The 18265-nt window shown below is 41.8% G+C and overlaps 1 protein-coding gene across 1 annotated transcript in view; it reads left to right on the plus strand.

The window, feature by feature from the left end:
• Pdgfrl (platelet derived growth factor receptor like) overlaps positions 1 to 18265 on the plus strand; it is a 60558-nt gene that overhangs the window by 8366 nt on the left and 33927 nt on the right. Inside the window, exon 2 of the mRNA XM_059245027.1 lies at positions 8756 to 9053. Within this exon, the coding sequence (XP_059101010.1) occupies positions 8756 to 9053 (298 nt within the window). The remainder of the gene's footprint in view (positions 1 to 8755; positions 9054 to 18265) is intronic.

Raw genomic sequence — 18265 nt, forward strand, 5'->3', positions numbered from 1 at the left:
CCCAACACCATATGTCAAAGAAGCTGCTTTCTTGTTTTGAGTATATATTTTTCGCATCTTCGTCAAACATTAAGTAGCTAAGGTTATGTCTACTCATGTTGGGGTATTTGATTTGTCTTATTGGTCTATATGTCTGTTTTTGTGCCAGTACCATATTGTTTTTATTATTATGACTTTGTATTATATTTTAAGATCTGTAATTGTAAACCCTCCAGCATTGCTCTATTGCTCAGGATTGTTCTGGCTATCTGAGGTCTTTTGTGGTTCCATATGTAGTTTAAGATATCTTTTTCTGGGAAGACTGAGATGGAAGTTTTGGTTGAGATTGCATTGAATCTGTGTCTTAGTTAGGGTTTCTATTGCTGCTGATGAAACACCATGACCAAAAAGCCAGTTGGAGAGGAAAGGGTTTATTTGGCTTGCACTTCCATATTCCATTCTTGAAGGAAAGTTGGGACAGGAACTCAAGCAGGGCAGGATCCTGGAGACAGGAGCTGATGCAGAGGCCATGGTGCAAGCTTTTCTCCATTTAGAGTTTCTCGTGTTTCACTTTTAATGTGTTGAAGTATCTTCCCTCTCACCCTATGTTCTAGGATTTTTATCATGAAACCATATTGGATTTTGTCAAAAGCTTTTTCTGCATCTACTGTCATGATCAAGTGATTTTTTTTTAATTGACTTATGTATGTTGACCCATACCTGGATTTCAGGGACAAAGCCTACTTGGTCAAGGTGGATAATCTTTTTTGATGGATATCTGTATTCTGTTTGTAAGTAATTTATTGAATATTTTTGAGTCTATGTTTATCAGAGATGTTGGCCTGTGGTTTTCTTTTCTTTTGTATTTACCTGGTTTGACTATTAAAATGATGCTGGCTTTGTAGGAGTTTGAGAGTGCTCCTTTCGTTTCATTTTTATTTTTAAATAAAGGAGGATTGGCTGTAGATCTTCTTTGAAAGCCTGGTAGAATTCTGCTGTGAACCCATTGGCCCTGGATTTTTTACCTGGTAGGCTTTTCATTACATTTTTTTAAGACTTCTTGGTTTAATTTTGGTGATTTGGCTGAATCTAGAAATTCCTCCATTTCTCGTAAGTTTTTCAGCTTAACACAGTTAGGTTTTTAAAATATTCCTGTATAATATTCAGAATTTCTTTGGTGTCTGTTGAAATATTTCCCTGTTCGTTTTGTTAATATGGGTCCTCCCTTTCTTTCTTTTGGTTAGTTGGGCCAAGCATCTGTCAATTTGGTTTACTGTCTCCAAGAACCAGCTCCTAAATTTCTCAATTCTTTGTATTGTTTTTTTTGTTGTTGTTTTTCCTACTGCATTGATTTATGCTCTGAATTTCATTATTTCTTGCCATCCATTGGGCTTGGATTTTGATTCATTCTTGTTTTTCCAACTTTTTGAATTGCATCATTAAGCTATTTATTTTTGCTTTTTCTGATTTTTTAAATGTAGGCACTTAGAGCTATAAATTTCTCTCATAACACTGATTTCACTGTGTTCCAGAGGTTTTATTGTATTACGTTCTCATTTTCATTTAGTTCTGGGAATTTTTTTATTTCTTTTGTAATTTTTTTTTTTTACCCATTCGGCATTCAGTAATGAGTTATTTAGTCTCCAAGAGCATGTGTATTTATTACAGATTTGTTCACTGTCAATTTTAAGTTTTATTGCATTGTGATAAGATAGGATGGATACAAAGCATGATTTCAATCTTTTTTAATTTGTAAGGATATGTTTTGTACCCCAGGATGTGGTCTATTTTAGGAAACCTTCCATGTGCTGCTGAGTAGAATGTGTGGTGCTAGGTAAAACATTCTGTAGACATCTGTTAAGTTCATTTGATGTATGATGTCAATTAAGTCTGATGTTTCTCTTTATTTATTTTTGTCCAAATGACTTGTCTATTGGAGAAGGTGGGGTATTGAAATCAGCTACTGCTAATGGATTGATATTAATCTGTGATTTTTAAATCTGGTAGTTAATTTTTTATGAAATTGGAAACCTCTGAATTTGGTTCATATATTTTTTGGATATTAATGTTTTCTTGGTTAACTGTTTCCTTGATTAGAATAAAGTGCCCTTATTTATCTCTTTTGAGTAGTTTTGGCTTGAAGCCTATTTCGTCAGGTATTAGAATACCAATGCCTGATTTCGTCCTGGTCCCATTTGATTGGGGTGCTTTTGTCCAACCTTTTACTCTAAAGTGGTGTCTATCTTTAAAAATAAGATGCTTTTCTTGGAGGCAACAGATAAATGGATTTTATTTCTTGATCCATTCAGTCAACTGGTGTCTTTTTTTTTTTTTTTTTTTGTTTTTTTTTGTTTTTTTTTTTTGTTTTTCGAGACAGGGTTTCTCTGTGTAGCTTTGTGCCTCTCCTGGAACTCACTTGGTAGCCCAGGCTGGCCTCGAACTCACAGAGATCCTCCTGGCTCTGCCTCCCGAGTGCTGGGATTAAAGGCCTGCGCCACCACTGCCCGGCCAACTGGTGTCTTTTAACTGGGGAATTGAGGCCAATGATATTTAAAGATATTATTGAAATGTTTGCATTAATTGTCCTCATGTCATTGAATCTGGGTGTTGTTGTTTATGTTCCCAGTGGTATTTTGTGTTTTGATAACTATGTCTTTGTATTTCTTTCCAGAGTCTCTCTGCTATGCTTATTCCTCTTTTCAACCTGCTATACAAAGGTACACAGAGGAACCTTGTCTCAAAAAAAAAAAAAAAAAAAAAGAAAAGAAAAAGAAAAAGAAAAAGAACAAAGAAAAAGAAAAAAAAACTGGATAGAAACAAGCCAAAATAATGCTTCTTGTATTTCGGTTCTGTTGTTGGGTATAATTTTTTAGGCCATTTATGCTGTGCAAAGTTTTGTGGTGGAATATTAATTTAAGATGTGTTACATTTGTTTATGCTATGGAACATTTGTTTTAATGATGCAAAAATGTGTTGCATTCTTTTATGTTACATTTATTTAACTCGGTGAAGCTGTGTTACTGTACCTATCTAAAACACCTGATGATCTAATAAAGAGCTGAATGGCCAATAGCGAGGCAGGAGAGAGGATAGGTGGGGCTGGCAGAGAGATAAAAAGAGGAGAAATGTGGGAAAAGAAGAAAGAGCAAGAGAACAAGGAGAGAGAAGACACTAGGGCCAGCCACACAGACACAGTGTGCCATGGAACAAGAATGAAAGTAAGATATATAGAATTAAGAGAAAGGTGAGGTGCCAGAGGCAAAAGATGGATGGGATAATTTAAGAAAAGCTGGATAGAAGCTGGGCTGTGGTGGCGCATGCCTTTAATCCCAGCACTCGGGAGGCAGAACCAGGTAGATCTCTGTGAGTTCGAGGCCAGCCTGGGCTACAGAGTGAGTTCCAGGAAAGGCACAAAGCTACACAGAGAAACCTTGTCTGAAAAAAACAAAAGAAAAGAAAAAAAAAGAAAGAAAAACTGGATAGAAACAAGCCGAACTAAGGCCAGGCATTTATAATCAAAAATAAGCCTCTGTGTGTGATTGATTTGGGAGCTGGGTGGTGGGCCCTCCAAGAGCAAAGGGCCCTCAAAGAGCCAAAAGATTAAAAAACAGCTACAATATTAGTCTAGGTTGGTAGTCATAACCTTTTAAGACATAGAATGCATTGTTCTGGGCTCTTTTGGCTTTGAAAGTTTCCATTGAGAAATCTGCTATTATTCTGACGGGTTTTTCTTTAAATGTGATTTGCATTTTTGCTCTGGTAGCTTTCAATACACTCTCTTTGTTATGTATACTTAGTGGGTTTGTTGTTTGATTTTGGTTTTTGTTTTGTTTGTTTTGTTTTATTCCCAAAACAGGTTTTCTCTGTGTAACCCTGGCTGTCCTGGAACTCACTCTATAGATCAAGCTGGCCTCCAACTCAGAGGTTTACCTGTCTCTGCCTTCTGAGTGCTGAGATTAAAGGATTGGAGACATGCATCACCACCACCAGGCGATACTTAGTGTTTTAACTATGGTATGCCATGGGGATTTTCTTTTCTGGTCTTGTCTATTTCATACTCTGTATGTTTCTTGCACTTGGGTGAGTGTGTCTTTCTTAAGTTTGGGGGAGTTTTTGGTGATATTGTTGATGATCTAGTCTATACCATTGACTTAGGATTCTTTACCCTCATCTATATTTATAACTTGACTTTTTTATGGTGTCCCACGTTTTCTGCATGTTCCTTTCCCTGTGAGTTTTTTCTTTTTTTAATTTTCCATATTCCTTGCTTATTTAGTCTAGGTCCTCTATCTTCAGAACCAGAAATTCTAACTTCTGCTTGATCCACTTGAAAGGCCTTTCTTTCAAGTGACAGCTCAGTTACTGGGTTTGCAATTCCACCCTCACTTCAGCTTGATTCCTTTGGATGTTTCTCTCTCCTTGTTGAATTCTGTTTTCAAGCCCTGGATCGTCTCTGTCATTTCCATCCACTTTACGCTTGTGTTTTCTTGGGCATCCCTGAAGCATTTATTCTACTCAAGCATTTTCTCCTTTGTTTCGTTAAGCTGTTTCATGGTGTCTTCGTTATAAACTCCTTGAATTATTTTAAGTTTATGGCTATTCTTTTACAATCTGGGTCCTGCAGCTCATCTGGGTTTGGCGAACATTTCTGTGGGCCTGGTACATTTTGAAGAGGAGATTCTGGTTTGATCCTTCATACTTTTGGTACTTTTGTGGTGAGATCAGGGGGCATGTGAACTTCTTTTGTTCTGAGTCTGTTCTGGACAGATCAGTTTGGATGTGTGAGCGGGCTGGGTCTAAAAACTGAAACTGGCTTGGAGGCAATGAAGTCAGATGGATGGGAGACTAGGGTATGCATTCTGTTCCAAGTCTGGAGTGTAGGGGTAAATCTAGCAGGATGGAAAGGGTGCCCATGGCATGGCAGGTCCTGTAGGTTGGGGGGTAGAGAGGTATGATCCTGGCCAAAGCTTAGAGCTTCTTCTCAGTGCAGGTAGGGGAGGCCAGATTGGGCTGGTTCACTGGTTGTGGGACTGATGGGTTTCAGGAGAAGGCATGGATGGGGGTGTCAGGGAGACTCACTGGGTTAGACCCTGGAAGAGGACCTAGGAAGTCTAAGTACTGAGTAGGGTGGTTGGAGGCAGCTCAAAAGGGACATGCGGGTTGTTGCCAGTAGGGTGGGTTCTGTTGGAAGCCTAGAGATCAACCACAGTGCAGGTGGATATGAGAAGTCATAGTCTTTTAGTATGTCAGACATAGGACGTAGGTGTCATTCAGTCCTAGAATTCTGGGTACCTGTGAGGCTACTAAAGTGGCTTTTTGATAAAGAAGTTGCTGGGAATTGAAATGAGAGCCTCGTTCACACTAAGCATGTGTTCTATCACTGAGCTACACCTGCAGCCTCTTGGCTTTCTCTAACTGTGTACCGTTAAACAATGGGTCATTTTCATAATCAAGCCGCTAGACCAATAACAGAGCAACTGGGGTCTATTTGGTCAAGAAGATGGAATTATTTTCCACACAGAGGTCAGCCAGTCTCGTAAGCATAGTGTAAGCAAAATGCCTTTGGGGCACAGAATACTTGGACATCAGTATAGTAAACTTTTATTTGCTATCTTTGGGGGAGGGGAACATGACTTCTGACATAATGCAAAGCCGAGGCTTATCCCTCACACATGGTGGTGTTGAATTAGTGGATTTCTGCCCATCTGATATGGTTTTGATGGCTACAGTTCTTCTCCTTATAGGAGGTTAGGGAATGTGTTACTCATGCTTCATATTACTATGACTAAGTACCAAAGCTCCAAAAGTACAAAAATAAACGTAAGGAAGGAAGGGTTTGTTTGCAGTCATGGTTTAAAATGATACAGTTCATCATGACAGGAAGGCACTATGGCAGGGGTATGAAGCAGTTGGCCGTAAGCCTGTAGTCAAGCATGGAGAAATGGATGCTATGCTCCACTTGATCTCTTTCTCTTTTCAGTCAGTCTGCAACCTGAGCCCAAGGGGAAGGACCTTCATCCTCAGTTAAACCTTTATGGAAACACTCTCACAGACACACCAAGAGATGTGTCTCCTAGCTGACTCTAAACCCTATTGACATCAAGCTGAACAGATAGCTAGGATGAACCGTGAGAAGGGGCCTGCACATGAGAGCTGCTGTGTCTAGCCCATCATTAGAATCAGGGGTGAATAGAGCAAGTGTGCAGGGTTGGCAGGGCTGGGCAAACAACAGTGTTGGGGACTCTGCCTTGGAGCATGAAGCTCAAGGACACAGCTCTACCCCTTGGAAAGATTCAGGTCAGCAGGACATGTGCCTGGTGGAATGGAGTAGAAGCAAGAAGGAAAATGAGAGGAGATGCAGGGTGAGTCAGGTCTAGGAATCTAATCATGGCTGGCTCTGAGGCCACCACAGAGGAGAATGCTGGGCATAGGGAGTGAATGAGTACAGATTGCAAGGAGTTTGGCAGGGCTGGGTGTGGACTCTGAGCTGAGAGCTCACAGCAAATTGGTTCCAGGGTCTGGGCAAGGCTGAGCTGAGAGTAGAAGCTAAATCGCTCCTGTCACAAGATTCAAGGAGCAGCAGGGAAACACACGGGGTCGAGCTTTGACAATGATTTTCTCCTGATATCCTCTTTCCCCATTTGATACAAATGTCTTGCAAGTCCCCCTACTGGCCGGGGTTCGTAGTCACTTATTTAAAATACATACAAGAGGTTAATCTCCGTGCAATGAAATGAACACGCTGCAATAGGGTAGAGAACCTGAGTTCTGGTTCAGTATTTTGCTAAGGGTCAATTGAGTATTTTTGTATAATGTATTCAAACCTTTCAGAGCATCTTTTATTACTTTCATCTACCATGCATACAGATAGTTTGTCCAAGCTGCACGGCCACCTTTTTACCTTTTCAGGGTGAACACAACAGCACAGCTGGAAAGGACTTGGTTGAGATTTCTGGAGCCCAGTGGTCTCTAGAAGGTCCAGAGAGCAGGAGCAACTTTCCCTAAGTGTAGGCCATGATGGATGCCTTGCAGAGAAGACAAAATGCCAATTTAAGGCAGGGCAACTTTGTGTCCTCACTGTTTGATGGCAATTCCCAGCAATGTTGGTGAAAACAGTCTCCAAAAATATTTCATTAGTTAAACTCTAAGCTATTGCTATAGTTGGGAGGGTTTTTTTTTGTTGATTTTTGTTGTTGTTTGTGGTGGTGGTGGTGGTGGTGGTTATGTAGAAACCAGAGTTCAATATTGTGTTCCTTACCCTATTACCTTCCTCCTTAATTTTTAAGACAGTCCCTCACAGAACCTCCATTGAACCTAGTGGCTAGACTGGATGGCCAGTGAGCTCCAGGAATCCACCTGTCTCCGGGCCCCTCCTCATCCCCTTTCTCAACTTCAGCGCTAGGATTACACACCAGCCTTTACGTGGTTTCTAGGGATTGAACTCAAGTCCTCATGGTTCCCTTGCAGGCATTCTACCAACCAAGGCATCTTCCCAGTCAGTCCTACAATTGAGTTTCAATAACTTACACATAAAGCTTTAAGCTGGCTTATGTTTCATGTGCCTTTTTTCAAGACAGGGTTACATGTAGCCCAAGTTGACCTTGAATTCACTGTATAGTTAAAGAGAACTTTGAATTTCTGATTCTCCTGCCTCTACATCCTGAGTGTGTAGTAGAATATTATTTTAAGGTGTGTTACTTTTGTTTATGTTGCATTTGTTTAACTCTGTGAAGCTGTGTTACTGTGCCTATGTAAAACACCTGATGGTCTAATAAAGAGCTGAACGGCCAATGGCAAGGCAGGAGAAAGGATAGGCGGGGCTGGCAGACAGAGAGAATAGATAGACGGAGAAATCTGGGAGGCGGGATCTAAGATCTAGGAGCCAGAGAAGGAGGACTCTGGGGGCCAGCCACCCAGCTACACAGCAAGCCATGGAGTAAAAAATAAAGGTATGAAAGAATAGAAAAGGAAAAGCCCAGAGGCAAAAGATAGACGGGTTAATTTAAAGTTAAGAAAAACTGGCTAGAAACTAAACCAGGCTAAGGCCGGGCATTCATAATTAAGTATAAGCCTCCATATGTGATTTATTTGGGAGGTGGGTGGCGGGCCCCCCAAAAAAGGGTAAAAAACAACATGAGCATTTGGGATGCAGACATGTACCATAATGCCCTGTCTTACACAGTGCTGGGGACTGAACCATGGCTCTGCTGCATATTAGACAAACACTGTTCCAACTGTGCTATGTCCCTAGCCCTATAAACATTCTCTTCTACATCCCCATCAAATGCAGACCCCACCCTCCATTTCCATTTTGAAAGATACTTTAAATCATCTGAGTGCATTTCTAATGCCATTCATGTCCCTTGTCCGTAGAGATTGATTACATATCCTTGCATTTAAGGAGTCACCTGGGACTGAGCACCAGGCAAAGTGATGGCTGAGACCTAAAACAGATTCTGAATGTCTTCAATGCAGGCCTTCTAGGTGACCCCATTGTGAGGTGGGGTATGAACAAAAGAAAAATGTTCTGGTTTTATAAGGGCAAATTTTAGTTTATATTTTGCTGATTTTGAATAATACCCTTGAAACTGAAATATGTTTTTTTTTAATTGTCTTAAAACTAAAGAATGGATGAAGAATAAATGATTACTTTATGGCTTATGATTACAGATGAAAAGGATGTGGGCATAAAGCAAGGTTAGGCATGGAAGTCATCTGCTGTGGGTTTCTCATGCTCTGGAATGCCATTCACTGCCTCCCTCTCACACCTTTGCAGTTGCTGGTCAACACCCTCCTAAGAACAAGCGTGCAAAGGAACAAGGAGAAAACAGAATCAAACCTACCAACAAAAAGGCCAAACCCAAGGTTCCAAAAGTAAAGGACAGGGACTCAGCTGACTCCACACCAAAGAGCCAGTCCATCATGATGCAGGCGATGGACAACGGTCGCTTCCAGAAGCCTGCTGCTACGATGAGTCTGATGGCTGGACAAACGGTAGAGCTCCGATGTAAAGGAAGCAAAGTGGAGTGGAGTTACCCCGCCTACCTGGACACCTTCAAGGACTCCCGTCTCAGGTGAGCACCATTGGCCGTTGGCTTCCTTTCACTGAAACGGGCTAAGAGTTTGATTTTTTTCTTCCATCATTTGATGCCGTATTACCTCTGACATGCCCTCACACTCCACATGACTGTAAAATAGAATGTCTTCAGTGTCGTCACCCTTCTAGGTGACCACCACTGTGAGATGGAGTATAAACCATAGAATAATGTTCTGGTTTAATTTTATTTTTTTAAGGAAATCCATTTTCCCTTTTATTGAAAATAGATTTTTTTTCTCACATATTATAACCAAATTACGGTTTCTTCTTCCTATACTCCTCCCAGCTCCTCTACCACCTCCCCACCTATCTGAATCCTCTCTCTTTCTGTCTCTCATTTAAAAATAAGCTTCTAAGAGGTAATAATAAAATATAGCAAAATAAAATATAGTAAGATGAAGCCAACTGTCATGTCAGAGTTGGACAAGACCAATCAACAGAAGGAAAAGAGCCCAAGAGAAGGCATAAGAATCAGACTCACTTAGAACTCAGGAGTCCTATAAAAACACTAAACTGGAAGTCAATGTTAATATTTTGACTTGCCCCTTGAAATCCTGGCCCTTGGGGCCACCCTGCATCCTGAAAAACACCTCCCCTTCCTCTCTTCCCCTCTCTCTCTCTCTCCACTCCCACAAAGTATGCATCCCTTGACCCCCCCTGTTTCTCTCCTCTCCCTCTTTCCTATCTTCTCTTCATCTATTTCCATGCAGATGTAGCATCTGGGTTGTAGATGTCCACCTGCCACCATGCCCACATGGCATGGGTCACCCACCAACCCGCTGCTGCATCTGCCAGCATGCTGGCATGTTTTCCCTTGTGCATAAGATACCCTGCCCTGACCAGCTGGGGGTTCCCCACTTATGCATGCTTCGTAACATTGGTGCCCAAGAGGACCCAGTGCAGACCTGTGCAGGTCCTGTGCATGCTGATTCAGTTTCTGTGAGTTCATATGAGCTTTGCTCATGTTGATTTAGAAGGACTTGTTCTCCTGGTGTCCTCCATCCCCTATGGTTTTTATTGTCCTCCCACCTTCTCTTCCTTGGGGTTCCCTGAGCTTTGAGGGGAAGAATTTGATGGAGACATGCCATTTAGGGCTGAGTGTTCCAAAGTCTCTATGTTCTGGTTTTTATAAGGGCAAATTTTAGTTCATATTTTTCTGATTTTGAATAAGATCTTTGAAGCTGAAATACATTCCTTTTAAACCATCATCTTAAAACTAAAGAATGAATGAAGAAAAGATTGCTTTATGATTATGGCAGAAATTAGGGAAATTCTTCCCATAGTTAAAATATTGCCACTTATCCCACAACTTTATAGGAAACCACAAGACAAAAATAAATAGGAAACTGAACTTTAGTAGGAAAACGTATTGCACAGAAATGAATATTTAATAATTTATTTAGTGAAAAAAATAATGTATTCAATGTTCTATATTCTTTTAAACAATCATAAGGAAAACCAAAATGACCTAATGGGTTCCTATGAGCAAACTGCCTACAGACCAATTTTAATGACTTTGAAACCTTTCATTTGTATGTGATTAGTTTTACTTTTGTGAATATATGATTGGTACAAAGACCAAAGATTTGTTATGTCTGAGTGACTATCTTCTGGGGGTGGGGCTTCTTCAGGAATGGTGGTCAAGATGATAGAAGGCGAAAAAGCTGGTGCTCAGTGGCAGAGATCTTACCTAGTGTGTGCAAGGTTTTGGGTCCAGAAAGCACGCACACACACACACACACACACACACACACACACACAGAGAGAGAGAGAGAGACAGAGAGAGAGAGAGACAGAGAGAGAGACAGAAAGAGAGAGAGACAGAGAGGGGGGAGGAAGAGAGAGGAGGAGGAGGAGGAGGAGGAGGAGGAGGAGGAGGAGGAGGAGGAGGAGGAGGAGGAGAAAGAGAAAACACTAGAAAACAAGACAGGAGAGTCTACTTCAGATGGCACTGAGAAGAGCCCTGAGTACCAGCTATAGTGTGCCGGAATGTTCAGGGTTAAAACTCTGTGTATCTTGGAGAAAGTCACCTAAATAATTTGGGTCTTGGTTTCTTTGGGCACAGAATGAAGGAGTAGGATGTCATGATTATAATAGTCTATGTGATGGCTATTGTTGGTTGTCAACTTGACTACATCTGGAATTAACTAAAACTTAAGTGGCTGGCTATGCCAGTGAGGGATTTTTTTCCATAGATTTATTCTATAAGTTCTGTTCCTTTAGAGAATGCTGACTAATACAGATTTTGCCACCAGAAGTGGTTCTAGAGCAACTGAAGTATAAAGATAAATTTTCTTAGGTATCTGGAATAAGCTTTCCAATTTGCCAACACCTAGTTATTGACATCTCTTTAGTTACTGAAATCTCCCCTAGAAACTCAGAGTACTAAAAGTCCATAGTGTGAAATAGAGATACATTAAGAATGGATACAAACTTAGAGAGACAAATTTATTTGATTATACTGACTCGTCAGTTATGAGAGGCAACAGATTTCATGATTCTGTATATAAAACTGTATGTAAAACTGTATCCTGCATATTGGGCGTTAACAGCTTAGATGCAAGATTACAAAACATCAGTAGCAAACTTCTGCCCTCTGGGGTTCTCCCATTGTGCTGTAAGCCTGTATTTAAGACCTTCTCCCTCCTTCAATAAATGGCATTCAGCATTCAAAAAAAATGAAATAAAAAAATGTATATCTAAGAAAATAAAAAAAAAACTTTTAACAAGTGTGGGAAAACAAGGAAAATGATGACTCTAGTTGGTTGCTCCTAGAACCCATGAACAAAATGACAAAGGGAAAGAATGAGCTCCATGATAAAATTAACCAACTTCTAGCATCTCAGAGTATGGTGAAGGACAACGGTGAGTGCAGTGAGAAAACTGACCATTTCCAGATGTGTATAAACAGTCTAAAGTTTCAAAGTGAGCCCTGGAAGAGAATCTTCTCTCCAGAGGCCACAGAGCTCAAAATCAAACCAAAGCCTATAAGGTTGGCTGAATTATAGCAAAAATTCAAGTTCCAGCCGTAGAGGGTGTCAGCATTAATTGGTAGAGAGGTAAGGGCATTAATTGGTAGAGAATGGGATCTTGTAACTTGGGATGGAGATGAGTGAGAGGACCGTATTGAAGCTGAGAATTTTGAACCCTCGGGTTCTCAAGTGTAGTGTTTCTCACCTGAGAAAGCAGTCTCTGTTCCCTCAGCAGAAGATGTACTCACACCTCCATCCTCTGAAATACTGCTGTGCTGGTTCATTTTCCGTCAACTTGGCACAAGCTAATGTCATCTATGAGGAAGGAATCTCAATTAAGAAAATACCTCCATAAGATACCTGTAGGCAAGCCTGTAGGGATATATTTGTAATTATTCATTGACAGGGGAAGGCCCAGCCCATTATGAACAATGCCATCCCTGGGCTGGTGGTTCTGGGTTCTATAAGAAAGCAGGCTGAGCAAGCCATAGGAGCAAACCAATAAGCAGCATCCCTCCATGGCCTTTGCATCAGCTCCTGCCTCCAGGTTTCTGCCCTGTGTGGGTTCCTGCCCTCATTAATCTGGGTGATGAACTGTTACAAGGAACTGTGAGTGAAATAAACCCATTCCTCCCCTAGTTGCTTTTGGTCATGGTATTTAATTATAGCAATAATAACCCTAATTAAGACAATTGCCTTTTCCTCCTTTGACTGTGAAAATCAATCCTTACCAGCAGTGACCCTCTCTGAAGGAGATGCCAGGCAAGACAATACTTAGGACCCACCAACAGTGGCCTCTAGACCTATAGCCAGACTTAAGGCTAAGCACACTCCTAGGAGGGAAGTAGAGAGTATAGTTTGTGAAGTGTGCTACCCTACTAAACAGCTTAATGAGTTTGCTAATTCATTTAAGCAGAAGTCTGGGGAATATGTGTGGGAATGGATTTTAAGGGTGTGGGATAATGGTGGAAGGAACATAAAACTGGATCAGGATGAGTTTATTGATACAGGCTTACTAAGTGGAGATTCTAGGTTTAATATGGACACTTACACACATATTTTAAAAAAATGTCAAAAGTCTGCACGGTTGGCTGAAGCGTTTATCAAGAGACGGCTGACTGAACAGGAGTTAGAGATGCCTGATATCTCTTGGCTTGGTGTTGATGAAGGGATTGTAGGGCTTAGGGAAATTGCAGTGCCGGAGTGGATATTCTGTGTAAAGCCTAATCCACACAATTTGAAGGCCCGTAAGACATGCCCTTCACTAATCCTATAAGATGCAAATTGCTGAGAGGGACACCAGCACATTTGAGAGTGTGTGCCCTCCTTCCCTTGTGCCAGACCTTAGGGCTGGAGATGCTGCTGCTCAGTTGGATAAATTAAATGCAATAGGCTCAACTGGAGCTCGGAGCAGCATTGAGCCAGGTGGCAACACTGAGTCTCCAAGGCAACGTGACTGTTGTTATCTTAGCGGGCAGCATAGGCAAAGCCATATCGATAATGGCCTGACCATAACAGTCAGCACGGGCAAAGTGAATTTTATGATGGCATGACCTTTGGTACTGACTAATCAATCATGGTGTTTCCAGGTATGGACTAGATAAGAAGCCTACTGCATTTCTGTTTGATCTTTTTAAGTGGGAAAATTCTCAAACAAATAAAGGAAGTCTACATTGGATTGTGGTGAAAAGGAATCTCAGCCCATGAACCAACCTCCAACTTGAGCGAGTTTGCAGACTCAGAACCCCTCAGATGAGTTTTTCCTTGAGGAAAGACCTTGAAAAAACACCTAAAAGTTTTACTGTTAGTTTTTCTCCAGTCCTTCCCCAGAAGGATCTACAGCCTTTGACAAGAGTAACTATAAACTGGTGGAAAAGAAACAATCAGACTTCCCTGGGTCTATTGGCTATGGTTCTGTATTGATGCTGTTTCTGGGAGAACCCAAGAAACATTGCAGCTCTCCTGCTAAAGTAGGGGTGAATTGAGGTCAAGTGACTAATTGAGTTTGGCTGAAGTCTGACAGGAGGTCCCCAAACTCATCCTGTGGTTATTTCCACAGTCCCAGAATGTGTATTTGGGATAAATATACTTAGATATTAGCAGAATCCTCACATTGATTTCCCAACCTGTGGAGTAAGAACTATTATGGTTAGAAAGGCTAAATGGAAGCCTTTAGAGTTGTCTCTGCCAAGGAAAATAGTGAATCAGAAACAGTATTTCATCCCCAGAGAAAATGCAGAAATTAGTACCACCATCAAAGACTTGAAAGATGCAGCGGGGGTGGTTCCTACCACATCTCCCTTTAACTCTCCTATCTGGCCAGTTCAAAAGACAGATGGGCCATGAAGAATGACAGTTGACTATTAAAAACTCAATCAAGTAGTGATTCAGTTGCTGCTGCTGTACCAGATGTGGTATCCTTACATGAGCAGATTAATTTGTCTCCTGGTACTTTGTATTGATCTAGCAAATGTCTTTTTCTTGGTACCTGTGTATAAAGACCATAAGAAGCAATATGTTTTCAGTTGGCAAGGCCAGCAGTATACCTTTACAGTTTTACCTCAAGGATATATTAACTCTCCAGATCTGTGTCATAATTTTTTTTGAAGGGGTCTTGATCATTGGTCTCTTCCACAAAATGTCACATTGACCCCCTATATTGACAACATTATACTGATTGAATCCAGGGAGCAGGAGATAGCAACCACTTTGAACTTGTTGATAACATATACACACATCAGAGGATGAGAAATCCAACCAAAATCCAAGGGCTTCCTACCTTAGTGAATTTCTTATGAGTCCAGAGGGGTGGGGCATACAGCGATATCCCTTCTTAGGTGAAGAATAAGTTATTGCACTCGGCCTCTCCACAACCAAGAAAGAAGCACATTTAGTAGAGCTATTTGGATTCTGGAGACAGTGCATTCCTCACTTGGGTATGTTACTCCAGCCCATATACCAAGTGACTTAGAAAGATGCTTTGAGTGAGACCTGGAACAGGAGAAGGCTCTTCAAAGTCCCAGCTGTTGTTCAGGCTCCTCTACCACTTGGACCATATGATCCAGCAGACCTGGTGGTACTTGAGGTGTCCATGGCAGATGGGCTCCACTACATGGACTTCCACTCACCAAGGCTGACCTCACTATGGCTGCTGCTGAGGGCCAGATCTGCCAATAGCAGAGACCAACACTGAACAGCCCCAGATATGGCATTATGCCCTGGGGTGACCAGCCAGTGACCTAGTGGCAGGTTGACTACATTGGACCACTTCCTCCATGAAAAGAACAGCAACATTTCATCCTTACTGCAGTAGATACTTATCTTGGTAATAGATTTACTTTTCCTGAATGTAATGCTTCTGCTTAAACTATCATCTGTGGATTTACAGAATGCCTTATTCACCTCAAATTGTACTCTATACAGTATTGCATCTAACTCACTTCACAGAGAAGTGTGGTGGTGGACCCACAATCATGGAGTTATAAATATCAGCTAAGGCCACATGACCAGTTGCAAAAATGATGTTTAAATTGACATGAATGTTTCTGTCATATTTTGTTAAGAATGTGTTTGTAAAGATATTTGTGCAAAGGTCTTACCATCTTCCCCACCAACCTGAAGCAGCTGGCCAAGCTGGAATGGTCTTTTGAAGATACAGTTATGGTGCCAATTATGTGGCATCAGCCTGGAGGGCTGGGAAATGTGATATATACTTTGAATCAGCATCCACTATATGGTACAGTTTCTCCCATAGCCAGGATCCATGAGTCTAGGAATCAAGGGTGGAAAAAGAACAGTTCCACTCACTATCACCCCTAATGACCTCTTAAGGAAATTTTTTGCTTCCTGTTTCCACAACCTTAAATTCTGCTGTCCCGGAAATTTTGTTTCCAGAGGAGAGAGCACTCCTGCCAGGAGCCACAACAAATATTCTATTGAACTGGAAGTTCCGACTCCCCCTGCCCCTTGCCACTTGGGCTTCTGATGCCTATAAACCAACAGACTAAGAAAGGCATAACAGTGTTAGGAGGGGTGATTAATACAGGTTACCAAGGGGAAATTGGATTGCTTCTCCACAATGGAAGTAAGAAAGATTATTATGTCTGGAGTGTAGTAGACCCTTTAGGGCGTCTCTTGGTGCTACCATGCCCTGTGATTAAAGTCTATGGGAAACCACAACAACATAATCCAGGCAGGATGACAAAGGACACAGACCCTTCAGGAATGAAGGCGTGGACCACTTCTCCAGGAGAAGAGCCCAAACCTGCTGCAGTTCTTGCTGAAGGTAGGAGATACAGAATGGGTAGTAGAGGAAGGTAGTTATAAATCCCAGCTAAGGCCACGTGACCAGTTGCAGAAATGAGGATTACAGTAGACTGTTTTGTCTACTTTTTAAAAATTTTTAAAAATGCATTTGTGCAAATAATTGTTTTCTTTCCTCTGTTTCTTTACCGTGTAATGTAGCATCATTTAAGAGAATACCAGTGATTATCATATTTAAGTTTGAGATACTAAAAGAACGTCCCTTAAGGAACACTGAACACCCATTCTAAAATTTATAATGTGTTTGCAGTTGAATGAGGGATAGTTGTATTGTGTTAGGTGTAATTATGACCTGATTAAAGAGATAATGTGTTTGCATTGTACATGGGCTAGTTATAGCATGTCAGGTATAATTATGTCCTGGTTATTGTTTCATTCGGAAATTAAGTGTGACATAAGGTGATATGATTGTGTGTCAAGTTGACAAGGGGTGGACGTGTGATGGCTATTCTTGGTTGTCATCTACATCTGGAATTAACTAAAACCCAAGAAGCTGGCAACATCTGTGAGAGATTTTTTTTTTTCTTAATTATTTGAAGTGGGGAGACACACTTTTAATCCAGACCTTTGTGGTGGGGAGATCCACCTTTAATCTGGACCACAGCTTCTGCTGGCAACTTGTATGTCTTAGTTAGGGTTTCTATTGCTGCAATAAAGCCCCATCCCACCCCTCATCCACTCTTCAGAGGGAGTAAGGCCTCCCTTAGGGAGTCAACAAAGTCTAGTACACCAGCTTGATGCAGAGCCAAGCCCCTCCCCACTGCATCAAGGCTGAACAAGGTATCCCACCACAAGCAATGGGCTCCAAAAAGCCAGTTCATGCACCTGGGATAAGTCCTGGTCCCACTGCCGAAGGCCCCATAAACAGATCAAGCCACACGACTGTCACCCACATTCAGAGGGCCTAGTTCGGTCCCATGCAGGTTCCCCAGCTGTCAGTCCAGAGTCTGTGAGCTCCCACTAGCTCTGGTCAACTGTCTCTGTGGTTTTCCCCATCATGATCTTGACCCCTCCCCCCCCACACACACCTTGGTCCTATGATCCCTCCTCCCTCTCTTCAACTGATCTCCAGGAGCTCAGTCCAGTGCTTGGCTGTGGATCTCTGCATCTGATTCCATCAGTTACTGGATGTAGGTTCTATGATGGCAGTTAGGGTAGTCACTAATCTGAACACAGGGGAAAGCCAGTTTGGGTACCCTCTCCACTGTTGCTAGCTTTCTTAAAAGTTACAGCTTGCAACAGCCAGACCCTGCTCCAGTCTCCTTGCTTGACATGCAGAAGATTTCCACTGTGGACAGAGGTTAGCCTTCTCCCAGCATGGGTGAGCCCCACTTTGGTCTGTACCATCTCTGCTGAGGCCTCGGATACTTGCGGTAGCGTCTCTGCTCTCACAGGCTGAGGTTCTAAGAGATGCACCCAAAAGAAGCACCAGCCTCCGGGGGTTTAGAACTTGCTGCCTCCATTGCCTGGCCCCTGTATACTCATTCACTTAAGCCTGGTTAGGCATTTTCTCTGGGAAAACCATGGCAGACCTTGCTGGGAGTGCATTCCTGTGGTTTTTCCTGCTTCCTCTCTGCACCTCTCTGCATGTTGGTACATGCTTGCTTTTCTTTGAAATCTGCTCTTTTCACTGAGACTTGGCTGAACGCTTGGCATCTACCATTCTCTACTTAGTGATGCTCCGTATTCCAGTACACCTGCCCTTCTGTCCTGTGTACACACAGCTTAGAAGAGCAATGATTTAAAATGCATGGGGAAGGAAGAGCTAACTAGTTGCCTGTCTTTTAACCTAATGTATTAAGGAAGACCTCTCGGATATTTTTTTCTGACTGTATCCTTTGGTATCTCAAATATGATATGAAGTTCTTCTCAAGGTTAAGTAGGATGGGAGAGG

The sequence above is a fragment of the Peromyscus eremicus genome, chromosome 17 (assembly GCF_949786415.1).
Source record: "Peromyscus eremicus chromosome 17, PerEre_H2_v1, whole genome shotgun sequence".
NCBI lineage: Eukaryota > Metazoa > Chordata > Mammalia > Rodentia > Cricetidae > Peromyscus > Peromyscus eremicus.